This window comes from Oryzias latipes, chromosome 16 (assembly GCF_002234675.1).
Source record: "Oryzias latipes chromosome 16, ASM223467v1".
In the NCBI taxonomy this organism is placed as follows: Eukaryota; Metazoa; Chordata; class Actinopteri; order Beloniformes; family Adrianichthyidae; genus Oryzias; species Oryzias latipes.
In genome coordinates, this window is record NC_019874.2 from 14040758 (window position 1) to 14064175 (window position 23418).

The 23418-nt window shown below is 41.4% G+C and overlaps 4 protein-coding genes across 7 annotated transcripts; 2 read left to right on the forward strand and 2 right to left on the reverse strand.

The window, feature by feature from the left end:
* The first annotated feature begins 60 nt into the window (after positions 1-60).
* echdc1 (ethylmalonyl-CoA decarboxylase 1) lies at positions 61-4177 on the forward strand. Of its 2 annotated transcripts, none has more exons than XM_004077772.4 (7): positions 61-270; positions 1056-1121; positions 1415-1590; positions 1653-1795; positions 2127-2179; positions 2254-2334; positions 2415-4177. In XM_004077772.4, the coding sequence occupies exons 2-7, from the start codon at positions 1057-1059 to the stop codon at positions 2830-2832; spliced, it is 936 nt and encodes a 311-aa protein (XP_004077820.1). In that variant the 5' UTR covers positions 61-270; position 1056; the 3' UTR covers positions 2833-4177. The 2 variants fall into 2 exon arrangements, with proteins under 2 accessions (XP_004077820.1, XP_020565709.1); XM_020710050.2 differs by having other exon boundaries at positions 255-270; positions 1419-1590.
* On the reverse strand, positions 3687-8217 carry LOC101165757 (E3 ubiquitin-protein ligase rnf146-like). Of its 3 annotated transcripts, none has more exons than XM_011485061.2 (3): positions 8113-8217; positions 7456-7515; positions 3687-5999 (listed from the first exon to the last, which is right to left on the reverse strand). In XM_011485061.2, exon 3 carries the CDS (start codon positions 5985-5987, stop codon positions 4860-4862), a length of 1128 nt encoding a protein of 375 aa, XP_011483363.1. In that variant the 5' UTR covers positions 5988-5999; positions 7456-7515; positions 8113-8217; the 3' UTR covers positions 3687-4859. The 3 variants fall into 3 exon arrangements, with proteins under 3 accessions (XP_011483363.1, XP_004077822.1, XP_023819754.1); XM_004077774.4 differs by having other exon boundaries at positions 8067-8188; XM_023963986.1 differs by having other exon boundaries at positions 8062-8179.
* Positions 8218-8241: 24 nt separating this feature from the next.
* On the forward strand, positions 8242-9792 carry mdh2 (malate dehydrogenase 2). The gene has a single exon (XM_004077775.4). It carries the CDS (start codon positions 8385-8387, stop codon positions 9396-9398), a length of 1014 nt encoding a protein of 337 aa, XP_004077823.1. The 5' UTR covers positions 8242-8384; the 3' UTR covers positions 9399-9792.
* A 1056-nt stretch (positions 9793-10848) lies between these two features.
* On the reverse strand, positions 10849-21824 carry rspo3 (R-spondin 3). Its single transcript, NM_001252249.1, has 6 exons — positions 21725-21824; positions 18037-18231; positions 17459-17602; positions 17202-17348; positions 16885-17067; positions 10849-11066 (listed from the first exon to the last, which is right to left on the reverse strand). The coding sequence occupies exons 1-6, from the start codon at positions 21822-21824 to the stop codon at positions 10849-10851; spliced, it is 987 nt and encodes a 328-aa protein (NP_001239178.1).
* Positions 21825-23418: the final 1594 nt, after the last annotated feature.

The following is a 23418-nucleotide window of genomic DNA, read 5'->3' on the forward strand; positions in this document are numbered from 1 at the left end:
ACCTTAGATAATTAATTCTATAACTTTAGTTAATAAAAAAAAAAAACTCTAGATGGTATTATAAAAGTTTTATCTGTGTAACTATTGTCTCACTCTATCGTTTTGTGAAATTTAGATTAAATCAAATTTATAATGAATCTCACCACTCCGCTTAGCGCCTCCTTGTGGTGGAGTTTGCACATTTCTCCCGGAACCTAACAATTCCTCAGTGGTTCTTGTTTCTAGTAATGCAGATTTTAGTGTAACACCACACAAGTGTCACCAAACAAGGTTGGTGTTGATCATTTTTACGATTATTGTTTTGTATAAATTATTATGCCACAGACAAATGATGATTTTTTTAAACTATAAATGGCGTTGGCTCATATTTACATCCTAAATTGTTAAAGATGAGGGACGAAACTTTTGGATTTTATTGCTATCTAGGTTATTACAGACAAAAATATTCTGTTATAATTATAAGTTATAATGTATAAACATGTGTAGTGTCATTGTTTATATATGTCATGATATATTTATTGTATTGATATTTGTTAATAAAAGGTTATTGTTGTCAGAAACAATAACTGAACATTTTAAATGCCTCTAGTTTGTTCACATTGTAATTATAACGAATAAATGATATTACCGTCTCCCAATTTTTCGTTTTTTCATTGCCTAAAATTATGATTAATAATGCATACTACATTCAGTCAGTGCAACGTTTTTTAATCACAACAGGAACAGCCCAGCTCCATCAGATTTCCGAGGGGTACTTTAACGCCACATCTGTGAATTGCAACAGAAGTGGAAAAAATTTGATGCAAGAATAAAATTCAAACATCCAAATAACACTTTTTTAAAAATATTGACAGAGTCCAAGTTTGGTTTAATTAGCAAACAAAAACAATGCGTATTTTTTTTACTTATGCATTCACCTAAGTCATTTTTAACTAATGTTTGCACAACAAATGACATGATAATCTGAGTAACCTGTTGAATGAAGAAGACTTGTGACATCCAGAGGTGGGGAGGTCATGTTTTTGCTTTGCTAAGGAAAATAAAATGACTTGCAGGATGGTTCTCAGGGCACCAAGGCCACGTTTCCTGAGGAGTATCTGCTGCTTTGGGTCCTGGGCAAGGTAATGATAATAGTGTCCCATAACGTTTCTGGTGAAAAACAAGTCTTCTTATCATGAAATCTCACCAGGCAGAGAAAAAAACACATTTATGCTTCTGTTTCTACAAGCAGTCCCATCCTTTTCTGGTGCTTTCAAAGCCTCATTTACATTTTTTGCTCAAATTCTGTTAAAATCTTACGGTTTTTGCTTTTTTTTTTGTAAACTGCTCTATTATTTTGCTGCCTAAATTGTGTTTTGAAGCTTCATTGTCTGCAGTTAAGGATGTAAGTTATGTTTCACTGTTCTTTGTCAAGGCAGCTGCAGCGGCAGAGCAGTGGCTCTGTTTATTCCAGCATCCACGGCTTCAGCCAGGAGGAGATCAAAGAGAAGCTGCAGGCCTTTCCTGGGGGCTCCATTGATCTCCTGAAACAGGACTCTGGCATAGCTGTGCTGACCATCAACAATCCTCCTCGCATGAACGCCTTCTCCGGTAAAAAGACGGATTTGATCTCATACTGCAGTATGTGTAGCGTTTTAAATTTGTGTTTTCAGGTGCCATGATGGTGGATCTGGAGGAGAAGGTAACCCAGCTGGAGAACTGGACAGACGGGAAAGGTGTCATTGTTCAGGGTGCTGCTCAGACGTTCTGCTCTGGATCTGACTTAAATGCTGTCAGAGCGATGTCTAACTCACAGGTAGCAAAGGAAGTGTTTTCTCTTTGTTTTTTTGCCACACACTAAAAAATACAATCTCAGAGAGACACATATCTGTTCGATTGTTCTCACATCAGGAAGTGGAGCTTAAATGAATGAAAGCTTCAGCTGTCGCTCAGGTGACCTTAATGTGACTTTTTTGAGCTCATTTTCAAATGTGCTCCTCCATCACCATGCTTGACACTTGGTACTTGTTTGACATGTTTATATGATGTGTGTTTTATGGCGGTGTTGGTCTGCATCTTTGCTATTCTCTCTAGCAGCATCTTGTGGGCTTACTTGGTATGTCTGAACATTTTCTTTTCTCTTCAAGGATGGGATGAAAATGTGTATGTTCATGCAGAATACTCTCACAAGGCTGCTCAGGTAAGCGTTACTTTTGTTCTCTTTAGTAAAATGTTGCTGGGAAAAGGGAAAGACTGTAGTTTTTCTTTATGCAGGTTGCCTCTCATCTCTGTTGCCCTGGTGGAAGGTAACGCTCTTGGAGGAGGAGCAGAGCTTACAACCGCCTGCGATTTTAGGTCAACAGACATAAAGACTCCTGTATCCATTCAATCATTGATCTGATGTCTAATATGTGGCATGTTTCCTTATCTTTCAGGTTAATGGCCTCAGGAAGTGTGATCCAGTTCGTGCACAAACACATGGGTTTGGTCCCAGGCTGGGGTGGAGCTGCCCGACTTGTCACCCTGGTTGGAAGCCGAAACGCATTGAAGCTACTCGGAGGCGCTGTAAAGGTGGACTCTGACCTCGGCGTGCACATCGGCCTAGCCGATGGAGTTCTAAAGGTCGACCTGGACGCTGCACGCGCTGAGACTGGCCTGCAGCAGGCGGAGAGCTGGCTCAGCCAATACACCAAAGGACCTGCCCCAGTAATCAAGGCTGTGAAGAAAGTCGTCTTGTCTGGGAGAGAGCTCTCGCTCTCAGATGCTCTGAGGACAGAGAAGGATATATTTGGGACTGTCTGGGGAGGCCCAGCTAACTTGCAGGCACTGGCCAGCAAGTCCAAACACAAGTAACCCTATCTTAGTGCCTTTAGTCAACATTCTTATAAGCCCCATCCTGTCCAGAAGTGTAGGGAAATGTTTGATTTAATTTGAGTTGATAGAATTTTGGACTTTCAACACAGGACATTCCTGTGATGAAACAATATAATAAACATGTCTAAAGACTAGGCTTCTGTAAAGAGTAACATCACTAAGCAGAGGAACTTCTGCTCTGAAACAAACAAGCAGTCTTCTTTGTTTGTCCTCTGACTGCACCATTGTGACACTGATTAGATCAGTCCAGCTGAACTGAAGGAGCAGGAAGCACTCTGTCTTCAGGAGAATAATGCTGCTGCAGGCCTTTGTTATCTGGATTTGTGGATCATCAGCTGATCCGTCATATACCTTAGCAGCCATGCAGTTCCAGCCTCTGTGACCTTCCCCTTGCTCTCATTGCATTTCTCTGCTGGATTAATTTTCATTAACCAGGGTTTCAGATTTAAAAAAAGAGCTGAAATGGCATCAATATGAGGCTCAGCTTGTAGTATAAATGAATCTGCACAGCAGAAAAAACAGATGCTTTAAGGGACATGAAATGGCTCAGGGATGCAGACAGACCCTTATCTATTGTTTTCCCTTCCAGAGGGTCTGCTCCCAGACTGAACCTGCACCTGGAGTGGGACTGCTAGAGTCCAAAACCTCCAAGACGTGTTCAAAAATGAGTCAAAACTACCAACAAAAGAGAAAGAAAAAAAAAATCTAAATGACAAAAATGTTCTCCAACTACGAAACAGAAGAAATGTGAACAAAAAATCATTGTAAATAACATTTTAGAACAATGAAATGTTTAGATTTCTTCTTGAAAATGTAAGAAAAAGAGGAAGCTGAACCGTTACACAAACTTTATTCTTCAGAATGGAAAATCTAAAACTGAGCAGATGATTTCAAATTACAAAAATAACCACTTGATTTTTTTTTTGCAAAATGGCCGAGACCAATGGCATATCACTGTTGGTCACCTCCTTCAGACATCAGCCATGACAGGACGTAAAACCAATTTGCAAATGAAATACAAATATTTAGTCAAACTAAACCCGAAGGACATGAAAGCCGAAAGTCCTGCCAGCTAGCAGTTGTTAAATAACTCTCTCTTCAAACACGCACAAATCACAAAACTCCAAAAGCTCTTCCAAAGATTCACCGAAGCTACAGGCGATTCAGCGTTGAAAGGAAAAAACAAGAATGAATCACATTAAAAGGCAAATTTTAAAGGTTGGATTTTAAAGGTTGGATTAGTAGTACCAGTGTGAACAATTAAACATGATTCTCAACCTTTTCTAAATGTTTACTTAAATTCCAATTAAAGAGGGTCCACACAGTGTGTTTCCTTCTGAGTTCAATCTAAAAACACCCACATGTCATTTTTTCTCCATCTGTGCTAAACCACTTAAACATTTCCATCAAAACACAACCAGCTCCAAAATAAAACATGTTCAAAGATTGACAGTTTCAGATTTTTTTTAAAGAAAGGTTTGAAGTTTTCAAGGATGAAATCATTAGTAAGAGTGGTGAGATGACTTAAGCTGGGATGAGTCTGTTTCTGCGTGCTATGTTAGCTGAGAGAGTTAAATTGTACACGTTTACAATGCAGCCATTCATTCAAATGACTCTGTTCCATTTCCAGAAATAAACTTCCCATCATGCCTTCTGTTGTGTCAAGTCACAGATGTGACCAAGAGAACTAAAAGCTCTCAGTTTTGTTTTCTTTAAATAATAAATATCAATATAACAGCTTGCTGTGACACAAGAGAATGAATGTTTTAATATTTTAAATCACTTTCCTCAGCTTTACCTTCATTTCAGTGATGCTAAAATAGATTTAGAATGAAACTCACAGTCCAGAGGTTCACAGACTATGAAAAAAAACAAAACCCTTTATCTCAATTCTTCTGTACCAAACCATTCATCCCTGTTAGATTTGTAACCAAGGACAAGCGGCATGAAGTGGGAAATAAACTAATGGAACAGGAACATAACCATTTAGCATTGGGTGGTATTATTTACAATTTTGTACACTGGCCATCAGGCATTCTTGACCTTTCGCTGTTACTGGATGAAGAAGAGGCAGACTCTGATCGAGGAGCTTCTCCATCCTCTGGAGAAAGTCTTTGTCTCCAAGGCTGGTCGCCCCGGGGCCCCACACTCTCACCATATTCCTCTTCCTCTTCGTCATTACTCAAATCTCCGGAGCCAGACTGATCCACAAAGTTGGGAGGACCAGAAGACCTGGACGTTGTCGTTTCCTCCTCCTCTTCTTCTTCTCCTTCCCCGGCTTCAGATCGCTCATGAGAGGGGGTTGGCCTGGGACTGATGTGCAACTGGGAAAGTGTCTCTTCCAAAGCAGAGCTAATACTGGGGTCAGCCTGAGCCCCGAGGGAGGTGGGAGGCCGGGCAGGAGCTGAGGGGGCTGTGGCAATAAAAGGGATTCCTGTAATCGGCTGCTGTAAGCCTGTTATTGTGATGTCGGCTCCATCAGCAGAGTTCTCTCGATTTGCCACCCCCATGGCTCCACTTACCCCCTCTGTGTCCAATCGCAGCCCAGCCACTCCCTTTTTAGGGATATCTAAAACATCCCTCTTCATTTTGCGTCTCCGGCCGTGCTCATTGCGCCTGTATTGCACCATGTTCTCCAAGTCAGCTACATACAGAAAGCCGGCGATCAACATCTCTGCCGTCTTCTTGCCTTTAGAGAAAGCGTCCTCCAGCTCACGGCTGGTGCGCTCATCATATTGCCACCAACCATTACGGCCCTCATAATACCAAGCATGATCGCTCGATGCCCCACCCCGACCGCCAGCCGACGCTTTCAGCTCCTCTGGAGAGAGAAGTGTAGGCCTTTCCAGGAAGTCTTCTGGTACTTCCTGTCTGCAGAGAGCACAGCGTTTGCTCTGCCAAGATGCACCCTTTGCGCACAGGAAACAGAAGATGTGTTGGCATGGTAGCTGGACAGGGTGGACACAGCTCTGCAGACAAATGGCACACTCTGGGACGGAAAGCGCCGGGGACGGGTTGGTGGAGCCAGAACACGATGATTCTGCACTGCTGCCACTTCCACCACCACTGCTGCTGCCCTTCTTACTGGATGGAAGTGAGTTAACAGAGTGGTCAACCTCTCCACAACTAGCCATCCTTATGAAGTGCTGTAGGAAAGAGACAGGTGTATCAATGAACACATGAAGAATATGAGTTTTACCTCTGTAAAGGTAAGAACATCACTATTATGTACATTGTCTCAAAAAATTTGGAAGCAGCTAGCTTATTTGACAAAATGTAGTTAACAACTACATTTAGATTGGATTTACTAAGAAGCTTCATTTTTGTTTTAAATCCAACTAATGACCTTTACCAGATTTTTTAAGACCCACCGATGAAAACCATGTTTTAGTATCTTTTACTTCCTCTAGTAGCATTTTTATCATGATAGAGGACATACGTAAAGAAAATTAAGCTCAAAATTGTTGAGTATCGAGTATTTCTGTATTCAATCAAATGTGACAAAAAACAAAAAAAAGAGAGCACGTTTGTGACAGAAAATATGCCAGGTGGGCCACAAGCTCTCTGCTCCGCTCCATTTTGATCTACTTGCAGACAAATAGATCCATGTACGTCTTTGTTTTCCCTATCCGGCATCTGGATCAAAGTAGGGGTAGGATTATATAAACTCGCCTCTTCCCACTCCTTTTCAAGCAATAAATTAAGATCTATTTGACTTGATCAATGATCACTATATTTAATTAAGCAAATGTGATTGAAGTGTCTTTTTTTGTTGTATTTTCTGTTTTTTAAACAATGCATTTCAGCATTTCTGTAATGAGTTTGATCAATCTGTGTAAATTCTTTATTTCATTGACTACAATGCTTGAAATAAATCAATAAATCAAACAAATAAACACTGTACGACTGGATAGTTCAAATATTTCTTGCCACCGGTAATGATAGATTGGGGATGTGAGGGGCTGTAAGCTGGTGGGAGAGAGTGCAAACAGATGGGTGGCGGGAAATGTGGGCAGGCTTACTCCAACGGTCCCGCCCACAACTCGGGGGCAAATTTCTAATGAACTCCTGATGCTCTGCAGAAACTATGTCCTAGAAAATGACAGGTTTTTTGATTTGGCAAAAAAATAAAAAAGGCGTAATCCTAATTCAAATAACAACGGGAACACTTTTGGAATAGATCAAAAGATGATCAAAGTGAGTCTTTAAGTACTTTTATCCCACTTGCAGTTATACTAAAATATAAATGCAACAATAAAGCTGTTAATTAAACCAATAATGCCAATCTCAGTTTGCATTTATAAGGAATAATTGATGGTAAATAAAAAAAATAAGTGAGAAAAATAACAATATATAAATGTAACATTACAGAGTGAAAACTAAATTGACCAAAAATAAATAATATAAACCATGGCACACATGTTTTATTATTTATTTATGGAATAAAGCTATCAATGCTTTGGGGACATTTAACACAATCTAACTATAAAGAATGAAATCCACTTTTGCAGTTAATTAAACTTAAACGACTAATAGTGAATTTCAAACTGTAAAAGCTCATTGATATAATAAACCACTGATGATGTGCAGTTTGATACTCACTCAAAGATGCTTCAATATTGATGAATCATGAGTAGAGCTTTAAGATCGTCCAATTTTTCACTATTGAGACAAAAAAAAAAGTAAATTTAAAGGTCAGAACAGTTCAGCTGGTTGCAGGTTCAATGCAAGACATTTCTATGAGAGAGAGAAAAGACAAAGGCAATTCTATTAATCGACAACAATCAACGAGTTGTGTCGGTAAGTACGAACAGACAGCCCATTCTTATCCAGCACCGAGTCATATTCAAAGGTAATTTATTAAAAACACCAAAAAAATGTATCGTATTACTGACAGTCATAGGTTGTTTTTTTTAAGATGCAAAGAAGACAAACAAAAACTTGCTAGCAAAAATCACCAAATAAACCAAAGAAAAACCATAAGGCCTCGCAACGTATTTGCCGTTCTTTTATGGTAAACGATAATTGTGTGTACAAACAACAAAGTGAATACCAATAAAACTGAGCTATGAGGGCTAAGTGAAGTCCGCGAGCTCCAGTAAATAGACGGAGTTCATTTGACGGTGCTAGCTTCTTTTCTTAGCAGGAAAACAAAAACAGGAGAACTATGTTCTCTTGCGACACAGATCGAAACAACTACAAACTTACCGTACCTCTAAAAATGGCTTATCTTATGTCGTTTAATATTGTAAATCGTACCGTCGTAGAGATTTCCAATGCTAGTACATCGAATTCCAATGTTAACTGGCTTTGTTTTCTTCCGACAGAGGATCTGGGATAAACTGGGCGACGTAACTGTACGCGCTTACGTCAGTGGTACGTCAGTCGGTCCGTGCCTACGACCTTTTCTGTTTCGCGCATGCTCATCTCTTCCTGTTAGCTTGTGGCTAGAGGACGTTGGTGTCACAGAGGAAAGGGGCTCCCAAGTAACTTTTATTTCTCAACAAATTGCGTGAAGTGACAGAAGGAAGATGTTTTCCCGTGCCGTGAGACCAACCGTTAGCTTTGCGCGGTGCTTGTCCACCTCTTCACAGAACAACGCCAAAGTTGCGGTGCTCGGAGCTTCGGGCGGCATAGGCCAGCCTCTCTCCCTGCTGCTCAAGAATAGCCCCTTGGTGAGTCATCTCTCCCTGTATGATATTGCCCACACACCTGGGGTCGCCGCCGACCTTAGCCACATTGAGACAAGAGCCCAGGTGACCGGCTACATGGGGCCCGACCAGCTCGACGCGGCATTGCAGGGCTGCGAAGTCGTGGTGATTCCTGCCGGCGTGCCGAGGAAACCCGGCATGACCCGCGACGACCTGTTCAATACCAACGCAACCATTGTGGCCACCTTGGCTGACGCCTGCGCTCGCAACTGCCCAGAGGCTATGATCTGCATCATCGCAAACCCTGTGAACTCCACCATCCCCATTACATCAGAGGTCATGAAGAAGCATGGCGTGTACAACCCCAACAGAGTGTTTGGTGTCACAACCTTGGACATTGTCAGAGCCAACACCTTCGTGGCTGAGCTCAAAGGCTTGGATCCAGCTCGGGTCAATGTTCCAGTTATCGGTGGTCACGCAGGGAAGACCATCATCCCCCTTATTTCGCAGTGCACACCCAAAGTGGAGTTCCCTGCTGATCAGCTGTCTGCCTTGACCGGCAGAATCCAGGAAGCTGGTACAGAGGTGGTCAAGGCCAAGGCAGGAGCTGGCTCTGCTACCCTCTCCATGGCCTACGCCGGCGCCCGCTTCACCTTCTCCGTCCTGGATGCCATGAATGGAAAGGAAGGCGTGGTGGAGTGCGCATTTGTCAGGTCTGAGGAGACTGAGTGCAAGTACTTCTCCACACCTCTCCTCTTGGGGAAGAGCGGCATTGAGAAGAACCTGGGGCTGGGCAAGCTGTCTGCCTTTGAGGAGAAGCTGGTGGCTGATGCCATCGGCGAGCTGAAGGCCTCCATCAAGAAGGGCGAGGATTTTGCCGCTAATATGAAGTAAACCCTGGAGTCATTCAATATTTTCAAAACCCAGCCACAGTTTTGATGGATCATTTGTTCTGTCTTAAAATGCATCAGAGTAACTGAAGTTCTGTCAGTGTTTCCTCTTTATTAATTCTTGGCAGAGTTGTCATTTTAGTACATTTACCTTTTCCTTTCCAGACATGGCTTTTTCTTTGTGATTAGATTCTGAAATACTGTACTGTGAATGTTTAAAATGTTGTTTTGTTTTGTGAATGTCAGAAAAAAAAAAATCAAAAAATTAAATTTTTGTGTACCTGTTCCCTGCTGAATAATACAGGAGGAAATACTGTCATGTCTGCTGATGCACATACTGTAGTTGTTACTGATGCAAAATATTCACTCCAAAAATAAACAGCTGCGCTTTAAACAGGGTTTTTCCTCATCTTCTTTCCTGTCGGCTTGATAGAGCACCCGAAAAAAACAACAAAGAATTTCTCTACATTTTCTTATTGCACTCAACTTTAAATGTATCTGTAGTTTACCCATATGCATCTTACTGGTCTATTAATTTGAATACATTCATTTTCTTAGAACTTAATTAATGTGTAACTAATTTTATTAGAAAGTTTACATTTTGATAAGGAAAGCAAATGACAAAGGTCAATGTATTTCTAAAACACCAAACAAGTTAATAGACTCTATAAAACTTAATACACAGCAGTTCAGTAGGGTTTTTTGGGGGTTGACATGAAACAAGACAACAGACATGGGTACAATCTCAGTTTATTTGACAAACAGAAGATTTTGGGGTTTAGCCAATTAGCACAAAATCCACTTACACACTAAATAACTTGTAGATTTGATTTACTTCTCTGGGAAAACGTAGCTTTTCTGCAAAATTTACAATATACTTTTTGGACTTGTCAAAGTCACAGGATGCAAGCTGCCTCACATCTGTCATTTCAAAAAAATAAAGAGAGGGCAAAACCAAATGTTTATTTCTCTAGCAATCATGAACAAGATGGGAAGCTCTAAAGAACAGGTACAACAATAATAATAGTTCTACATAATGCTGTAAAATCTACATTCAAAAAAACCAAGATGTACAATTATGTACCAGAGTCCCTTTAAATAACTATATCAACAACAGCGCGTGTCTCTCAGTACATCCATCTGAAATTATTCTCAATGTTTCTCAGTCTCGTGGTTTTCAGAGGAGACGCTCTGGAAGAGGTGAAGGTCAGACTACTGGATAGGAAAATAGAAGACTTTACATAGTCTGTAGTGGCTAAAGCCTTGTGGCTGAACGTGCCCCATCACACTGGTGCATTAAATAGTCTGTTCAAATCATACAGGTAGCAGCATAACCCTGGAAATGGAGGGGTTAAAGAGGAGAATAGTGGGTGAGGATGGGGATGCTGTGGAGCTGGAAGGATGGGAAGCTAACAGGAGGGCTGGGAGCCTTTAAACGTGGTCAGTTCACGGCACTACTGCACAAGGCTGTGCTCGGGGGAGGCAGTCTCTGTGTTGTGGCCTCTGCGGTGTCTGTGCTCCGTTTTGTTCCTGTTCTCAGAGTTTTCCCGTTCGCCTGTGCCTCTGTCCCGCTCCCGTCCTCTTTTCTTCTCTCTTCTCCCCTCATCGCTTTCCTTGTCTTTGCGATTTTTGCGATTCCGTCGCTCTTTTCGCTCTGGATTTCTCCTCCCTCCTAAAAAAAAAAATGAAAAGAAACAAAAAAGGTTTTGATCAGTTGAGATACAAAAAAATTGGACTTTTAAATAAGACATTACTGAGCATAGCATCAGTAAATGGTTAAAACGGAAGTCAGTATGGACGTTTCCGTAGACAGGCCCATTTATGTTCAAATCTAAGATATGTCAACAGTTTGGACATTATTTAACAAATTAAACAGTATGTTGCTTCAATCTAACTTGTTTCTTTGGATTTCAGAGTCCAATACTTGTTTTTTATATCCAGTGTTTGAATTTATTCCAGGCTAGAATTCATTCATGCAGCAACATAAACATGGAAAAAATGAAAAACGAACTCAACGTCAGTGGTCATAGGGTGCAGTTCTCCATTTCTACCACTAGATATCAGTAGCTAATCGCAGATTCTGACAAACCCATACGTCCATCAGCTGCTGTCTCTCTCAGTGATGAGCAGACCTTTGTCCAAAATAGAAAGCCCCTTAAATAAACTCCCAATTTATCTGTTCTTGCTGCGCCATCGCATAAACAGAACCGACCATTTTGGAATGCTGGAGGTTTATCTCTGCTCGAGCCACGATTATTAATGATAATAACAAGATCTATCCTCAGGGAGGCTGGAGACAGGACCTGCGAGTGAAAGCAGTGGAGGCCCTTTCCTGTTGTTGTACCACTGCCGCTCATGTGTGAGTGGAACGGAGCTGGACAACCTGCTAGCTGTTGGCTGGCCGATGGGGGATTGTGAAACTGCTGAAGTAGGCAACAGGCACAGACACAGGCAGAGAGAAAAGAGACAGATATCTGTCTCTTTCTCCTGTCTGCTTTATGTTTCCTCCCCAATAACACTCATCGGTGTATTAATCAATGGAAGCTTCCGCAGGAACAAAATGAAGGTATGACTCATACATTTTGGGACACAAAGGTGTCCTCGCACTCTCTGTTTCATCTCTTGGATACCCCAAAACGAAAAGGAGTGGGAATGCTGAGGCGTTTTCTTAACTGTATTACAGGGAATCATTTGACAGTCCTATCAGTGACAGTAAGGGGAGATGGTTTTATGGATGGATGGTCCACTGACTCATTTATGCCCCCCGTCCTCTATAAACACAGGAAGTTCCCTTGGCTCTCATTGTTTTCTTTGTCCTAACACTGTAACTATTTACAAGTTCAGTGGATTAGTCATAGTGTAGCCCCAGTGCTTTTATTTTAGTTATTTTTTGTAGAACTAGAGGAGAAACCTAATCCATGCCAGCGTTGAGATAATTAGGAGACTGTTTATCAAACCAACCTGCATTTAGTTAGCTGGAACAGTTTCCGATGGGCTTGCTGTAAACTATGCATTGACGTGTGTATAACGGTCCCGATTTGAGACACCTTTGGAGGGTTTGGACCGAGTTCAAAATACATTTAGCACATACCCAAGTGTCAGCTTGTCATGAATAATTTCAAATTTGCAGGCTTTGCTGTGAGGATTGCCTATGGAACAAGATGAAAATGTTCCAGCGATGTTAGAAGGTGGAATGTCATGTTGCAATAGCTTTCTTGAGATGAAGTAAAAGAGCTTCTTCCATCTACTTCTATATCTGATCTGCACCGAATTGGCACTACTAGGCTTTTACTGTAGCTCAGAGTGAAAGCTGAAAGTCAGAGAAAACAGCTTATGATCTTCCGTTCTGATCTGTAACTAATTCTAAAATGTTTTTTCGCAGGGATTTACTTGAAAAAACTGGGCTCCTGCTTCCAAGTAAAAATAATAGCTGCAATGCTGAGATTTAGGATTCTGCTCTAAGAGATTTAGTGTCATCAGTAGGCTAATCCAAGAGTTTCACCAAGTTATTTAAACTGGTTTCAGTTTATTTCTCAATTTCTGTGATTGTTGTAAAGCTTCTTTGTTAACTGATGTGACTGAGTTCAATTCTCAGAGTAGCCAAGCTTTTTCTGAGGAGTTTGAAAATGGTTTTTGACAAACTTTTTATCTGTGACTTATTGATATCACCAGTGCTGTTTAAATAAGTCCAGCCTTATGGACTGTTTCACTTTATAATCAATCAGGATGGAGAGGCCATCACAGAGGCTTAAAGAGTAAAGAGATTACAAAAAGGGTTACCACAGCAATGCAAGGAAACAGGAATTAATTTGTCATAACTGAAGCAGCAAAAAATGATAAACCTCTGTATGAATTTTCACTTATAGATAATGTAGACTTTTTTTCATCCAGTTCCGCAGAGAAAGCATCAAGCTGTTTCTCAACGCTAAAAATGCAGTGAAATGACTGAAATAGAATAAACAGTTACCTAATTCCAGCTCCATTTTCTCTGGTTCTTAGAAGAAAACTTCCATGAAACAATCTCCCTTCACTGTGACAAAGTATAATGGCTCTTTGTGCTGTAAACCTGTGAGGTCCGACATCACCCCGGTACACGATGTGCACCAATTTGTTTTTATTGTTGCAGATTGTCGACCTCATTCTTCCGTTAAGAGTAGTTATAAAAATTATTGTGTCCTAAGTGGTGCAAATACTATCTACTGCTCAGTATTTGGGTGGTCACGTCCACCCGGAGACTTTGAGATTCTGGGTTCAAATCCACAGTCGGGCCATACCAAGGCTCTAAAAATGAGACTCTGTGCTTCCAATACCTGAAATTCTGCCCCATGGGTTTGATTGGGGATTAAAACACCTATTGGCTGTCAGGTGGGGTTGCACCGTGGCTAATAGCTCCTCCAAGAGATAGACACTCATGTGTGACGATCAATGGGACTTTGACTAAACTTAACTGTAAATGTCTCAAGTAACAAAGTTGTAAATGTAGTTGAAACCTTCCTATCTCTGCATGTACATTTATGTGCTGTTCAAACAAACCTGATGGACTGACAGTATCTTTGGTACAGATTCTTAAAATTAAGAACAAGATGGTAGCAAAAAACAGGACTCAACTGCACTGAAAACACAGACAAGTTGGACTAAAAGGGACGTCACACACTACTGACAAAATGAATCCAGTGAGGATGAACAAAAAATAGAGAGCCAGAGGACACAACAACGCAAAATAGGGTTTAAATCAACAAGGTGACAGCTGTTTGCAAATTAAAATCACAAGAGAGAGCAAAGGACCACTGGGGTTAAGGGGAAGTGAGTCTCCACATGAGTGCATGGTCAGAGGTCCAGTGTGTGTTTTATGATGGCACATCCTCTGCAGCAGGCGTTCTGTCGTCCGGGGAGCTTTTGGCGGGAGCCAGGCTTGGATTAAAGGCTTGGCCTATCCCACGAGTGGAATGCCTGCAGTATGGCTGCCAGGATGTCAAGACAGGGGCTGTGGGTGTGAGCCACATAAATGTGTTCCACTGTTGTGGGAGCTTGCTTAACTGGAGGCAACAGCGTTAAGCAGGTTAAGGGGTGCAGAGCTCGCCGTCTGTACATCCATAGATGAAGATAGATGGGTGAACAGTTCTAAAATCTGGAGGATGTGTGTGAACATTTTACATTTATGGACTAAGCTGGTGCAACTTAAACTTTCGATTAGTGTCAGATATTTATTACAATTATAGTTTTTTTTAAAAAAAAAAACAACTAAGAAATATGCAAAATAATTGTCTTCATACCAAAGCAAAATTGTAGGTTTTTATCTTTTAGACTTTTAATAGAATAGAATAAAACTTTATTGATCCTACAAAGGGAAAATGATTTTTGTAACCATAGCTCTATTACACAATAAGTAGATAATAAAACTTAATTTGCAAAGTTACATTTTTTATTTTTTGGTAAGATAAGCCAGGTGAACAGAAATAGTGTGAAAACGCCCATGACTTAAATTTTGAAGCTTAATGCTTGTGTACTGATTAAAAATGATTAATCTGCATACAGTTCCCATGTTTATTTCAATGACATTGGGCTGGTTCAGGCTTGCCAGGCTTGGACAGTTCTCACAATGAGGCCGCGTTTGATTGTTTTCAGACAATACTGAGCCAAAAACAACAATTAGGGAATGGGCGAACAAATACTCTTAATAAGTGTTTTTGAGAAACATTTTGTTTTTTTTCTGCCATGAAGGAAAGAAGGGCTGCTATGGGATTGAATTTAACAGTTTGAACAATAAAGCTGAAAATTGTTGCAGAATAAAATGGAAATTTTGGGGGGAATCCATGTATATACATACGTTGTTGACGTTCATAGTAAATTAAGTGGTAGAGAGATAAAAACGACGATTAGAAAAAAAAAGGACTATGATCTAAATTAAAACAATGTGCTTCAGAAATTAACTAAAAGAGTAGATGATATAAAAAAGAGGGAGTGGCTGTGAGGGGAAAGTCAAAAAAAGGAGGAAAGGAAGAGCTAGGATGTATCAGTGTCAAAGGGTGGATGGAGGATTACAAGAGACTCTCTGAGGCCAGGTCATTGACCTTCTAGCGTGTGCAAAACGTAAACAGAGAGGAGAAGATGCACCAAAGCAGATAATTAGCTTCCATTGAGTGAAGAGATTGGGCAATAGGGTAATCACATGTAAGTGTGTCTGCTCACTTCTTCCTTCCTTCCTCTGACCCCTCTACCCCTTCAGCCAGCTCTAACTAGATCAGCTGCTTTCCACCTTTTTTTTTTCTAAACCTTTTGCCTCGATGGGACTGACCACACCAAAGAAAACACGTGGGATGTGTGTTTTCTTTGGTGTGGTGTGTTTGTGTGTGTGTAATGGGTGATGGATCAGTGAACAGATGCAGACTGAAAGTGGGCAACGGGGTAACAGAGGGTACTTATCTTAGTCTGACTTACAAATCATGTTGGTCCATGTTAACTCTGCTTACTAATTATCAGCAGACCAACTGCTGCCTAGGTATTTCAGTGAGACAAAGTGTCTGCATCCACACATACAAAGGTTGGGAGTCTGGACATTGGCTTTCAAGCCATATGAAAAAAGTGTGTGAGTGTGTGTCGGAGCAAGGGAGAGGGAGAGATAGTTATTGTGTTTCTGTCTCTTTGTGTGTATTGGCAGCTGTGGGGATAAACCAATACTGATCCCCTGGTCGCCGCGTGCCTCCCAAGGGGAGGATGTTGATGTTGAGTGGACTGTTTCTGTTCCAGAGCCAACGGCTTTTTGCTGCATCACACACACTTTGACACACACTTGTGCACCCGTACACACTCACATTGTTTGTTCTGTAAGTGTGAGGCCCCAAGGGGCTGAATCCCAGCCTCCAACCCTGTCTGCAATCTGTCATTTAACACTACAGAGCCCCCAAAAAAAAACAACCAGTCGTATCCGCCAACTACCCGAGGAACAACGCACACAAGCTCGCACACAATGCCCGCGCAACACACAGTGTTTATAAATGCACGGTATCAGATTTTATACAAAGACTAGCCCATCTGAAAGCAGTTTTAACTCCGTTTATCAGAGATGATCGTACTATTCCCTGTTCACTAAAAGCAATGAAAGCGGTTTTACTGTTTAAAATCTGAAAAAGGTCTTGTGGGAAAGAGGCACAATAAACTTATTGCAACATCACACATGTTCACTACCCCCTACTGTCCTCACTTCAGCCACAGTGACATTTATCTGAATAAATGAACAAAGACTTGAGCTCAAGACCACCAGCTCCCTGTGATTGTGGAAGCTGAAGCAGCATGGCCTGGAATTCACAGAAAACTGAAGGACTGCCAAGTGTCACAAATCCAGAGGCAGCAGAGAGGGTTGTAGTGACGGGTCAATAGCAGTTACTGCTTGTGATACACACAGTCATTTTGTGTTCTGACTCATACAACTCAAAAGCAAGTGTCGGATCGTTTAAAGGGGGTCAGAGACACTTAAAAATAGTACGACCTACCTGAACATCTCTTCCTTTTAACCAGACAGTCTTTGACCTCTGTGGTCAAAGGGCAGGGTCTGCCAAACTGTGATGGTGTCTGAAGGATCTGTCTCATGCGGGCCTCCTGGCCCCGTCGATTGCAGGTTTTGCTGGATCTAATGCAGGGGCTCCATTCGCTCCACTCACCCACCTGGCAGTGCACTAACAATGGAAAGATATGATATGTCAGTATGAAAAACATTTTCTAGAAGGCCACATTTTGTTCTTTTTCTAAAACATGGTTTTTTAGTTGGTGACATGTACAAAGGGTCCTGAAACAGACACACTTGTCTCACCTTGTGGTGTACACTCCATAAGTCTGTCGTTAGGCTCATAGTCTTCTGGACAGATGTGGTAGCATTTTCCATTCAATTGGTAAAAGCCTTGCCTGCACCGCATACATGTCTCGCTGTTCACACACAGCTCACACTCTGCAGGGCAACCTGCAAACATAGTCAGAGTTGAACTTGTTTCCATGCACCAACTATGAAACGTAAACGTGGAAAGAGCAAGTGGACACATTCTGTCCTCTTCTCTGATCAACTGAACTCACTGAGAACACACTCCCTCTGTGTGTCGTTGTGAACCATGCTGTCAGGGCAGCTCTCCTGGCACTTGCCCAGATGAAGGTAAAATCCCGCTCGGCAGCGTGTGCAGAAGTTCTTGTCGAAGCAGGAGTCACACTCCGACCTGCACTCTGACAGAGAAAAACAGACCCGCAGCAAGAGTTTATTTAAGCAGGACAAGTTATTGTGTGTCCTGCACATTAAACATGCAGGGTGTCTGCATGTGTGCGTTTGTGCTCGTGGAGGTGTGTGTGTTAAAGAGTGCAGGTCTGGTTTAAAACCGGACAGCCAGCTGCAATCAGATTTATGTTTAGCTTGGTGCTATGCAAAAAGGAGAAAACCTGATGTTTTTGTGTCTAAAGAATACATTTTTAAAAGAACTCTCAGTGCTTATATGTTTGCTTTTAACCAGAATTCAGCTGACTTATAACAGCTGCAGTTAACACACAGGTGTGTAACTAAAACAACACCCAGCATCATGCCAACTGTCAAATGGGAATGTGCTCAGTTCACTTTCCATTTTTTGAAAAAAATTTTTTTTCCATGAATGCACATCTTGACTCACTTGTACAGGTGTTTCTCTCAGGGGAGCGAGTACCATAGAAGCCCGGTGGACAGGATGTCATGCACACTCCGATCTGCTTCATCCCGATCCTCTTCAAATGCATGAAGAAGCGTGGCTTGCAGGATAGACAACCGTTATAGTCAGAGCAGGTCAGGCAGCCACCCTGCTGGCACCCTGAGCTCACTCCAGAGATCGCTGTCGGCATAAATAAAAAGTTGCATTGTATAGAAGGCACTGTACGATGAATGACATATGTAAACCCTGGTATCTTATCAAGCACTGAGTTAGACTGTTGAGAAAAACCCAAAGTAATGTGATAAAATTAGGCTACATTTATTTTATTTTTTGTTTGGATGCCACAAAACAGGTTTAAAAGATACAAATACTAGAGTGGTAAAGATTGAAATACTTGACATTATTTGGTCTTTAAATACTATTTACCACTGCAGTAATCACTACTTAAATGCTTTCACCTCTACATCATGTATTTTTTGCTGTAAGGGCACTTATATCTTGTGAACAAGGCTTTTAAATTGTACATCATGAGAACATTTACAAGGTGCACGAGCAGAATCCCTTTTAGTCAACAACGGTGGTCAGAACATTCCAAAACTCCATCTTAAGGCACAGAGCCAAAGTGAGCTGCAAGTGAGTTTATAATTCAATGCACAAGTGTTGCATAACAAAATCACGGATGACAAATCACCTGCTGAGGGTAAAATTCCTCTTAGAATAGGAACAGAAGTGCTTTATTTTCCTACATGTCTCATCCAAGGGTTTACTGAAATGGATCAGAAGATGCACCAAACTTTGAATTCTAGGAACCATGGTTGTAGTGGATATGGAATTATTATTATTTTTTTTCTTAAGGCTAAAAATAATAAAATATGGGATGTGAGTAGGGGTTTCAACACACAGTATGTTGAATTCTTGGGGAAAACTTCTCTTGATTTGGATATAGAAAGTTGTGGTTCTAAACCACTAGACTTTGTGGGGAGTTGTGAGCTGTTTTAAAGGTAACCTGAAGACTCAGAGCATCACAAGACCCACTTTGATAATCTTCAAATCTATTTTCAAAGCATTCCCAGTGATCTATTCATTATGATTACGCCATTTTTAGCCACTGTTTTTTTAAATTGTTGTTTTCTAGGACATAGTTTCCACAGAATGGCAGTAGTTCATTAGACATTTGCCTCAGAATTGTTGAATTCTTGGGGCAGAGTAAGCCCAGTCACACATTTCATTATCCATCTGTTTACACTCTCCTCCACTAGCTTACAGCCCCTCACACCCCCAACCGCGTTGCAACAAAAATGACAAGCAGTATTGGAGCTATCTAGCTGTACAGTTTTGAGCCAAATGTCAGCACAGATGAGGAAAACAAAGACGTACATGGATCTAGTCGTCCACAAGTGGTAGTAGTTTCTACAACGACTTGCCATTGGCCATTATAGTTTCTAAGTCACAGTTAGAGGCTTTTTGGCATTTTTCGTCTGCTCCTGATTCACAACGATTTGAATAAAGAAATACTCATCAGAAAAAACCCACCCTTTTTTATTGGAGTGGGTTGTTAAAATATTTACTTAAAGATATTTCAGAAAAACATGTTTTCAAGAAAAATCCAAAGAGAATTGAATAAATATTTTGCAATGGTTTGCTCTAAAGGGCTTTGGTCACCTTGTGTATCACAGGAAGAATTTCCTTTCTTGGCTTTTTCTTCTTACCAGTGGCTTGTGCTTTTTATGTAGCTACTAGCTTATAATAGATCACTTTGTTTGAACTATTTTGACTCCCTTTACAAGTATTGTCCAATTGCCCACACTCTTCCTGTCAAGCCGCCCTCACAGAAACTTCACAGAAACTGTGAGATACTGGAATTTGGCCCTGCCCTTGCGCTCATGGAACCCCGGGTGGACAGTAGCATCTTGTGCAACACATCAACAAAGATGCATGTGAAAAAAGCACAGATGTTATAAAACATCTCCTAAACTATCCAATATCAAGATCTTTCTCATTACCCTTTTAAGTGTACACCACACCAAGGCATTGGTTTTTACGGATGCATCATCACAGACAGGAAACTTGGATGCTGTCTGGCCTGGTTAACTGAATGGTCATTGACTCCATGCTCGCTCTTTCTCCCTCAAAAGTCTGCACTCCTTCACCCCTTCCTTAACTAATCCCTCCATCCTCCCTGATATCTCTAGGGGTTTTAGATATGGGCATCCTCGGAGGAAGTCTGGGATTCTTTGAAGAACACATCAATTAAAAGTTACTGAGTCAGAGTGGACTGGACCCGATCCACTCCTGATGTTGTCCTTCTATTTGGACAACTGAAACATTGTTCATTGGCCCATGGTTAACTTTTTTTTGACTGAAGTTTTTCAGCAAAAAAGCTACGTACTGGTTTATCATTTTGCACAGCGGCAAAGTAACCCCAGACTAACAAGGAATCTGAATTCACAGAAGGCATCTTAGCTAAAGGGGAGTTTAGTTGAAGAAGACAAAGAAAAGCTTTCCAAACAAGGATTTCCTCTTCCTTTCTAATGAGGCTTTTTGGACACCAAACAAGAACAAATCTGTAGATCCTTGCACATAAAGTAGACTTTCCTAATTAAATATTTCTACATTTGTATAGCAAACACAGTCAGGATTAGCAGAATTAATGCTGGATGTAGCAATCACTGGTAATCTGATCTACGATGTGTGACCAAAGGCAAGAAGAACACAAAGAAGGTTCAATCCCAGGTGGCAGGGATAAAAACGTCTCTCTGAAGGTCAACCCTACTGCATCATAGACAGTTTTAGCACACGCTGGCAAGTGATACACGGAATATTCCAGTTATCATTGCTCTTCTGCAATGGAATTAATCACAGAGCACATCTGGAGACCCTCAATGATAAAGTCAATGTGGGCAGTACAAAAAATGCTTTATTGATTCCTATTTTTCATAGTCATGAAACAAAATGAAAAAGAAAAATCTGGTTAAAGATTAAGAGATTATACATTATGCTAAACCATTATGAAAGATGAAAGAAGTTGGACCCCTTACGTTCATTTTGCATTAATTTTTAGATCCTGATATGTCTAAGGATACAAGTGACTGGTGGCATAGAGAAGAAACCCCACTGTCCACATCACAAGAAAGGTTGAAACTGCCACAAAGTCTGAAAAGTGCGCTGAACATGGGAAGCAAAAGCTTGGATGTTCACATGAGCATTGAACAGACTTTATAGCCCTGACAGCAGCCTGGAAAATGCTTGAAGTCTGCTGCGCTGGCCGCTAGAGAGCGACGGGAGGCAGGAGAGTGCGCGTAAAGAGGCGCAGCGGGCCTCAGCTGCCACTGTTCAATTGAGCTATTAAATCACTTAAGTGCGCACAAATGAGAAAAATTCACACTACTGTGCAGTCTTTGAAATCCAAACTGTCCTAGGAAATTTGTTTTTGCTCTTAAAACTATTGTTTGATAACCCACAAGTCTAAAATTGCACACGGTAAGACAATGTACCCAAAACAATCATTAAGAAAGTTCAAATAATAATTGGGGTTTCTCTGTGGTTGCAGAATCCAACAGCTCCTCATAAGAAGTAGTTTTGACACAAATGTAACAAATTTGAAATAAAGAGCAAACATTAAAGAATAAAATCTCTCACTTGTATGACCTCACTCAGGCAGCGTGCTACTTACATTTATGCTGCGGGTGCCTGGAGCTGCTGTGCGGCTGACAACCAGTGAAATCCATGCAGTGCAAGATGATCAAAACAAAGGAGATGACTTGTAATTGCATAGTAGCCCAAAGGTGAGACTTGTAAAGCCAATGTCAATGTTCACCGAAACACTTTCTTTCACTTTTTCCTCGCCCCAGACAGAGGCAGAAGCTGGAGTGTGGATAATTCCTACACGAAACAGGACGCCCAACTATGTGGTGTTATGTGGTGGTGGTAGTGTACGGTGGCCCAATGATGCCTGGGCCGCTTAGACTGTAACATCCTGTATGGGGTCCACATATGGGCCAAAAAAGCCGGACTGCGTCAGGGATCCGTTATCCACGCAGTGATGAAGACTATTCCCTTGGAAAAACATCCACACGTCTCAAAAAGGAGGACTGTCATCTGTTGCGCGCCAGGGAGAGATAATTAAAGAAGAAAAGATGATATCAAAGCATGCCCGCAGGGGTTCTCAAGAACTCGGGGGTAATAAATCCATTTTTCAGAACTCCAGAACTCTTCCGCTCGTGTCTCAGCGGAGATGCGCCGTGCGTCCCGGTGCGCCTGGATGATACGCCGAGCGCGCAGAGGGTCTCGCCTTCACCTCAGCATCCACTGAAGCAACCATGCGCGCACACTCAGAAAGTGAAAGCCAACACAGGATCGAAAAGTTTCATTAAACTGTAAAATGTGTTTCCTTCTCTCACAGGCGCGCCTCCCTCTGCTCGCTGCAGCTGAACCGATGTGAATCTCCGCAGTTTCAGCGCCTTTCTGCTTTGCGTGCCGGACCCATTTACCCCCCCCCCCCCCCCCCCCTGCCCCCCTCTCCCGTCCCGCTGATGACTTCAGCCCCTCCACTGCCCCCCTCCCCTATGAGCTATGAGCTTTAAAGTTTATTTAGAGGGCACCCCCACCCTATCCACCCCCCTCGTCAGAGACAGAGGGAGACATGCTGAAGTTATTTCAGCGAGGGCTCAGACGTGTACTGTGCTTCTCTATGATTCCCTTTTGGATTTTCAATAGAAAGCGCATCCTCTAACATGATGAGTCCAATGCAAAAATAAACAAATAAATAAAAAAATAAATAAATACATTGTAACCCTTGTGCTATCTTAGATGACCCCACCCTTACATTGACGTGTTCTTCCTACCATTACAAAGGTGGAAAGATTTCATGTAATCAAAGACACCAGTGAAGATCACAAATCATTGAATAAAACAGGTTCAGTGCACTGTCTAGTGGGTCTAGATGACCCAACTACCGACGTTAAAGTGACTAGGATAGCACAAGGGTTACAAAATGGATGGACGTGTAATTTTTTTCTTTTGTTTAAGATGGCAGGAGTTTAATGCTGAGGGGAATGAGTGCCCCCTTTGAAAAGGCTCCAGAAAACAGCCACATCAACCGAATCAAGGAAGAGGATTTTTCTTTAGTTTTAGTTCAAATAACAACAACAATAATAAACTTTTCTATTTTATGTCTAGACACTTGAGACTTTTAAGATCAATTTATTATCAGCAACTGGACCTATTTTTAAAAATTGTTTAGTTACATTTCCCTCTAAATCTTGCTTCCTGACCAAAATCTTTGACATAAACAGAGTGATCAAAGCCAAAATCCCCCAAATTTCCCCTTTTACATCGAAGAGAATAGGATGGCTTTGGTGGTAAAGG

What these genes read in the sequence shown, in the direction of transcription:
- rspo3 (NM_001252249.1), bottom strand. Translation starts at nt 21,824, where the DNA reads ATGCAATTACAAGTCATCTCCTTTGTTTTGATCATCTTGCACTGCATG. An exon ending in CAGGCACCCGCAGCATAAAT is followed by an intron (nt 18,232 to 21,724) that starts GTAAGTAGCACG and finishes TTATGCCGACAG; the next exon opens with CGATCTCTGGAGTGAGCTCA. An exon ending in TATGGAGTGTACACCACAAG is followed by an intron (nt 17,068 to 17,201) that starts GTGAGACAAGTG and finishes TTCCATTGTTAG; the next exon opens with TGCACTGCCAGGTGGGTGAG.
- mdh2 (XM_004077775.4), top strand. Translation starts at nt 8,385, where the DNA reads ATGTTTTCCCGTGCCGTGAGACCAACCGTTAGCTTTGCGCGGTGCTTG.
- echdc1 (XM_004077772.4), top strand. Translation starts at nt 1,057, where the DNA reads ATGGTTCTCAGGGCACCAAGGCCACGTTTCCTGAGGAGTATCTGCTGC. An exon ending in TGCTTTGGGTCCTGGGCAAG is followed by an intron (nt 1,122 to 1,414) that starts GTAATGATAATA and finishes TTCTTTGTCAAG; the next exon opens with GCAGCTGCAGCGGCAGAGCA. An exon ending in TCGCATGAACGCCTTCTCCG is followed by an intron (nt 1,591 to 1,652) that starts GTAAAAAGACGG and finishes TTGTGTTTTCAG; the next exon opens with GTGCCATGATGGTGGATCTG.
- LOC101165757 (XM_011485061.2), bottom strand. Translation starts at nt 5,987, where the DNA reads ATGGCTAGTTGTGGAGAGGTTGACCACTCTGTTAACTCACTTCCATCC.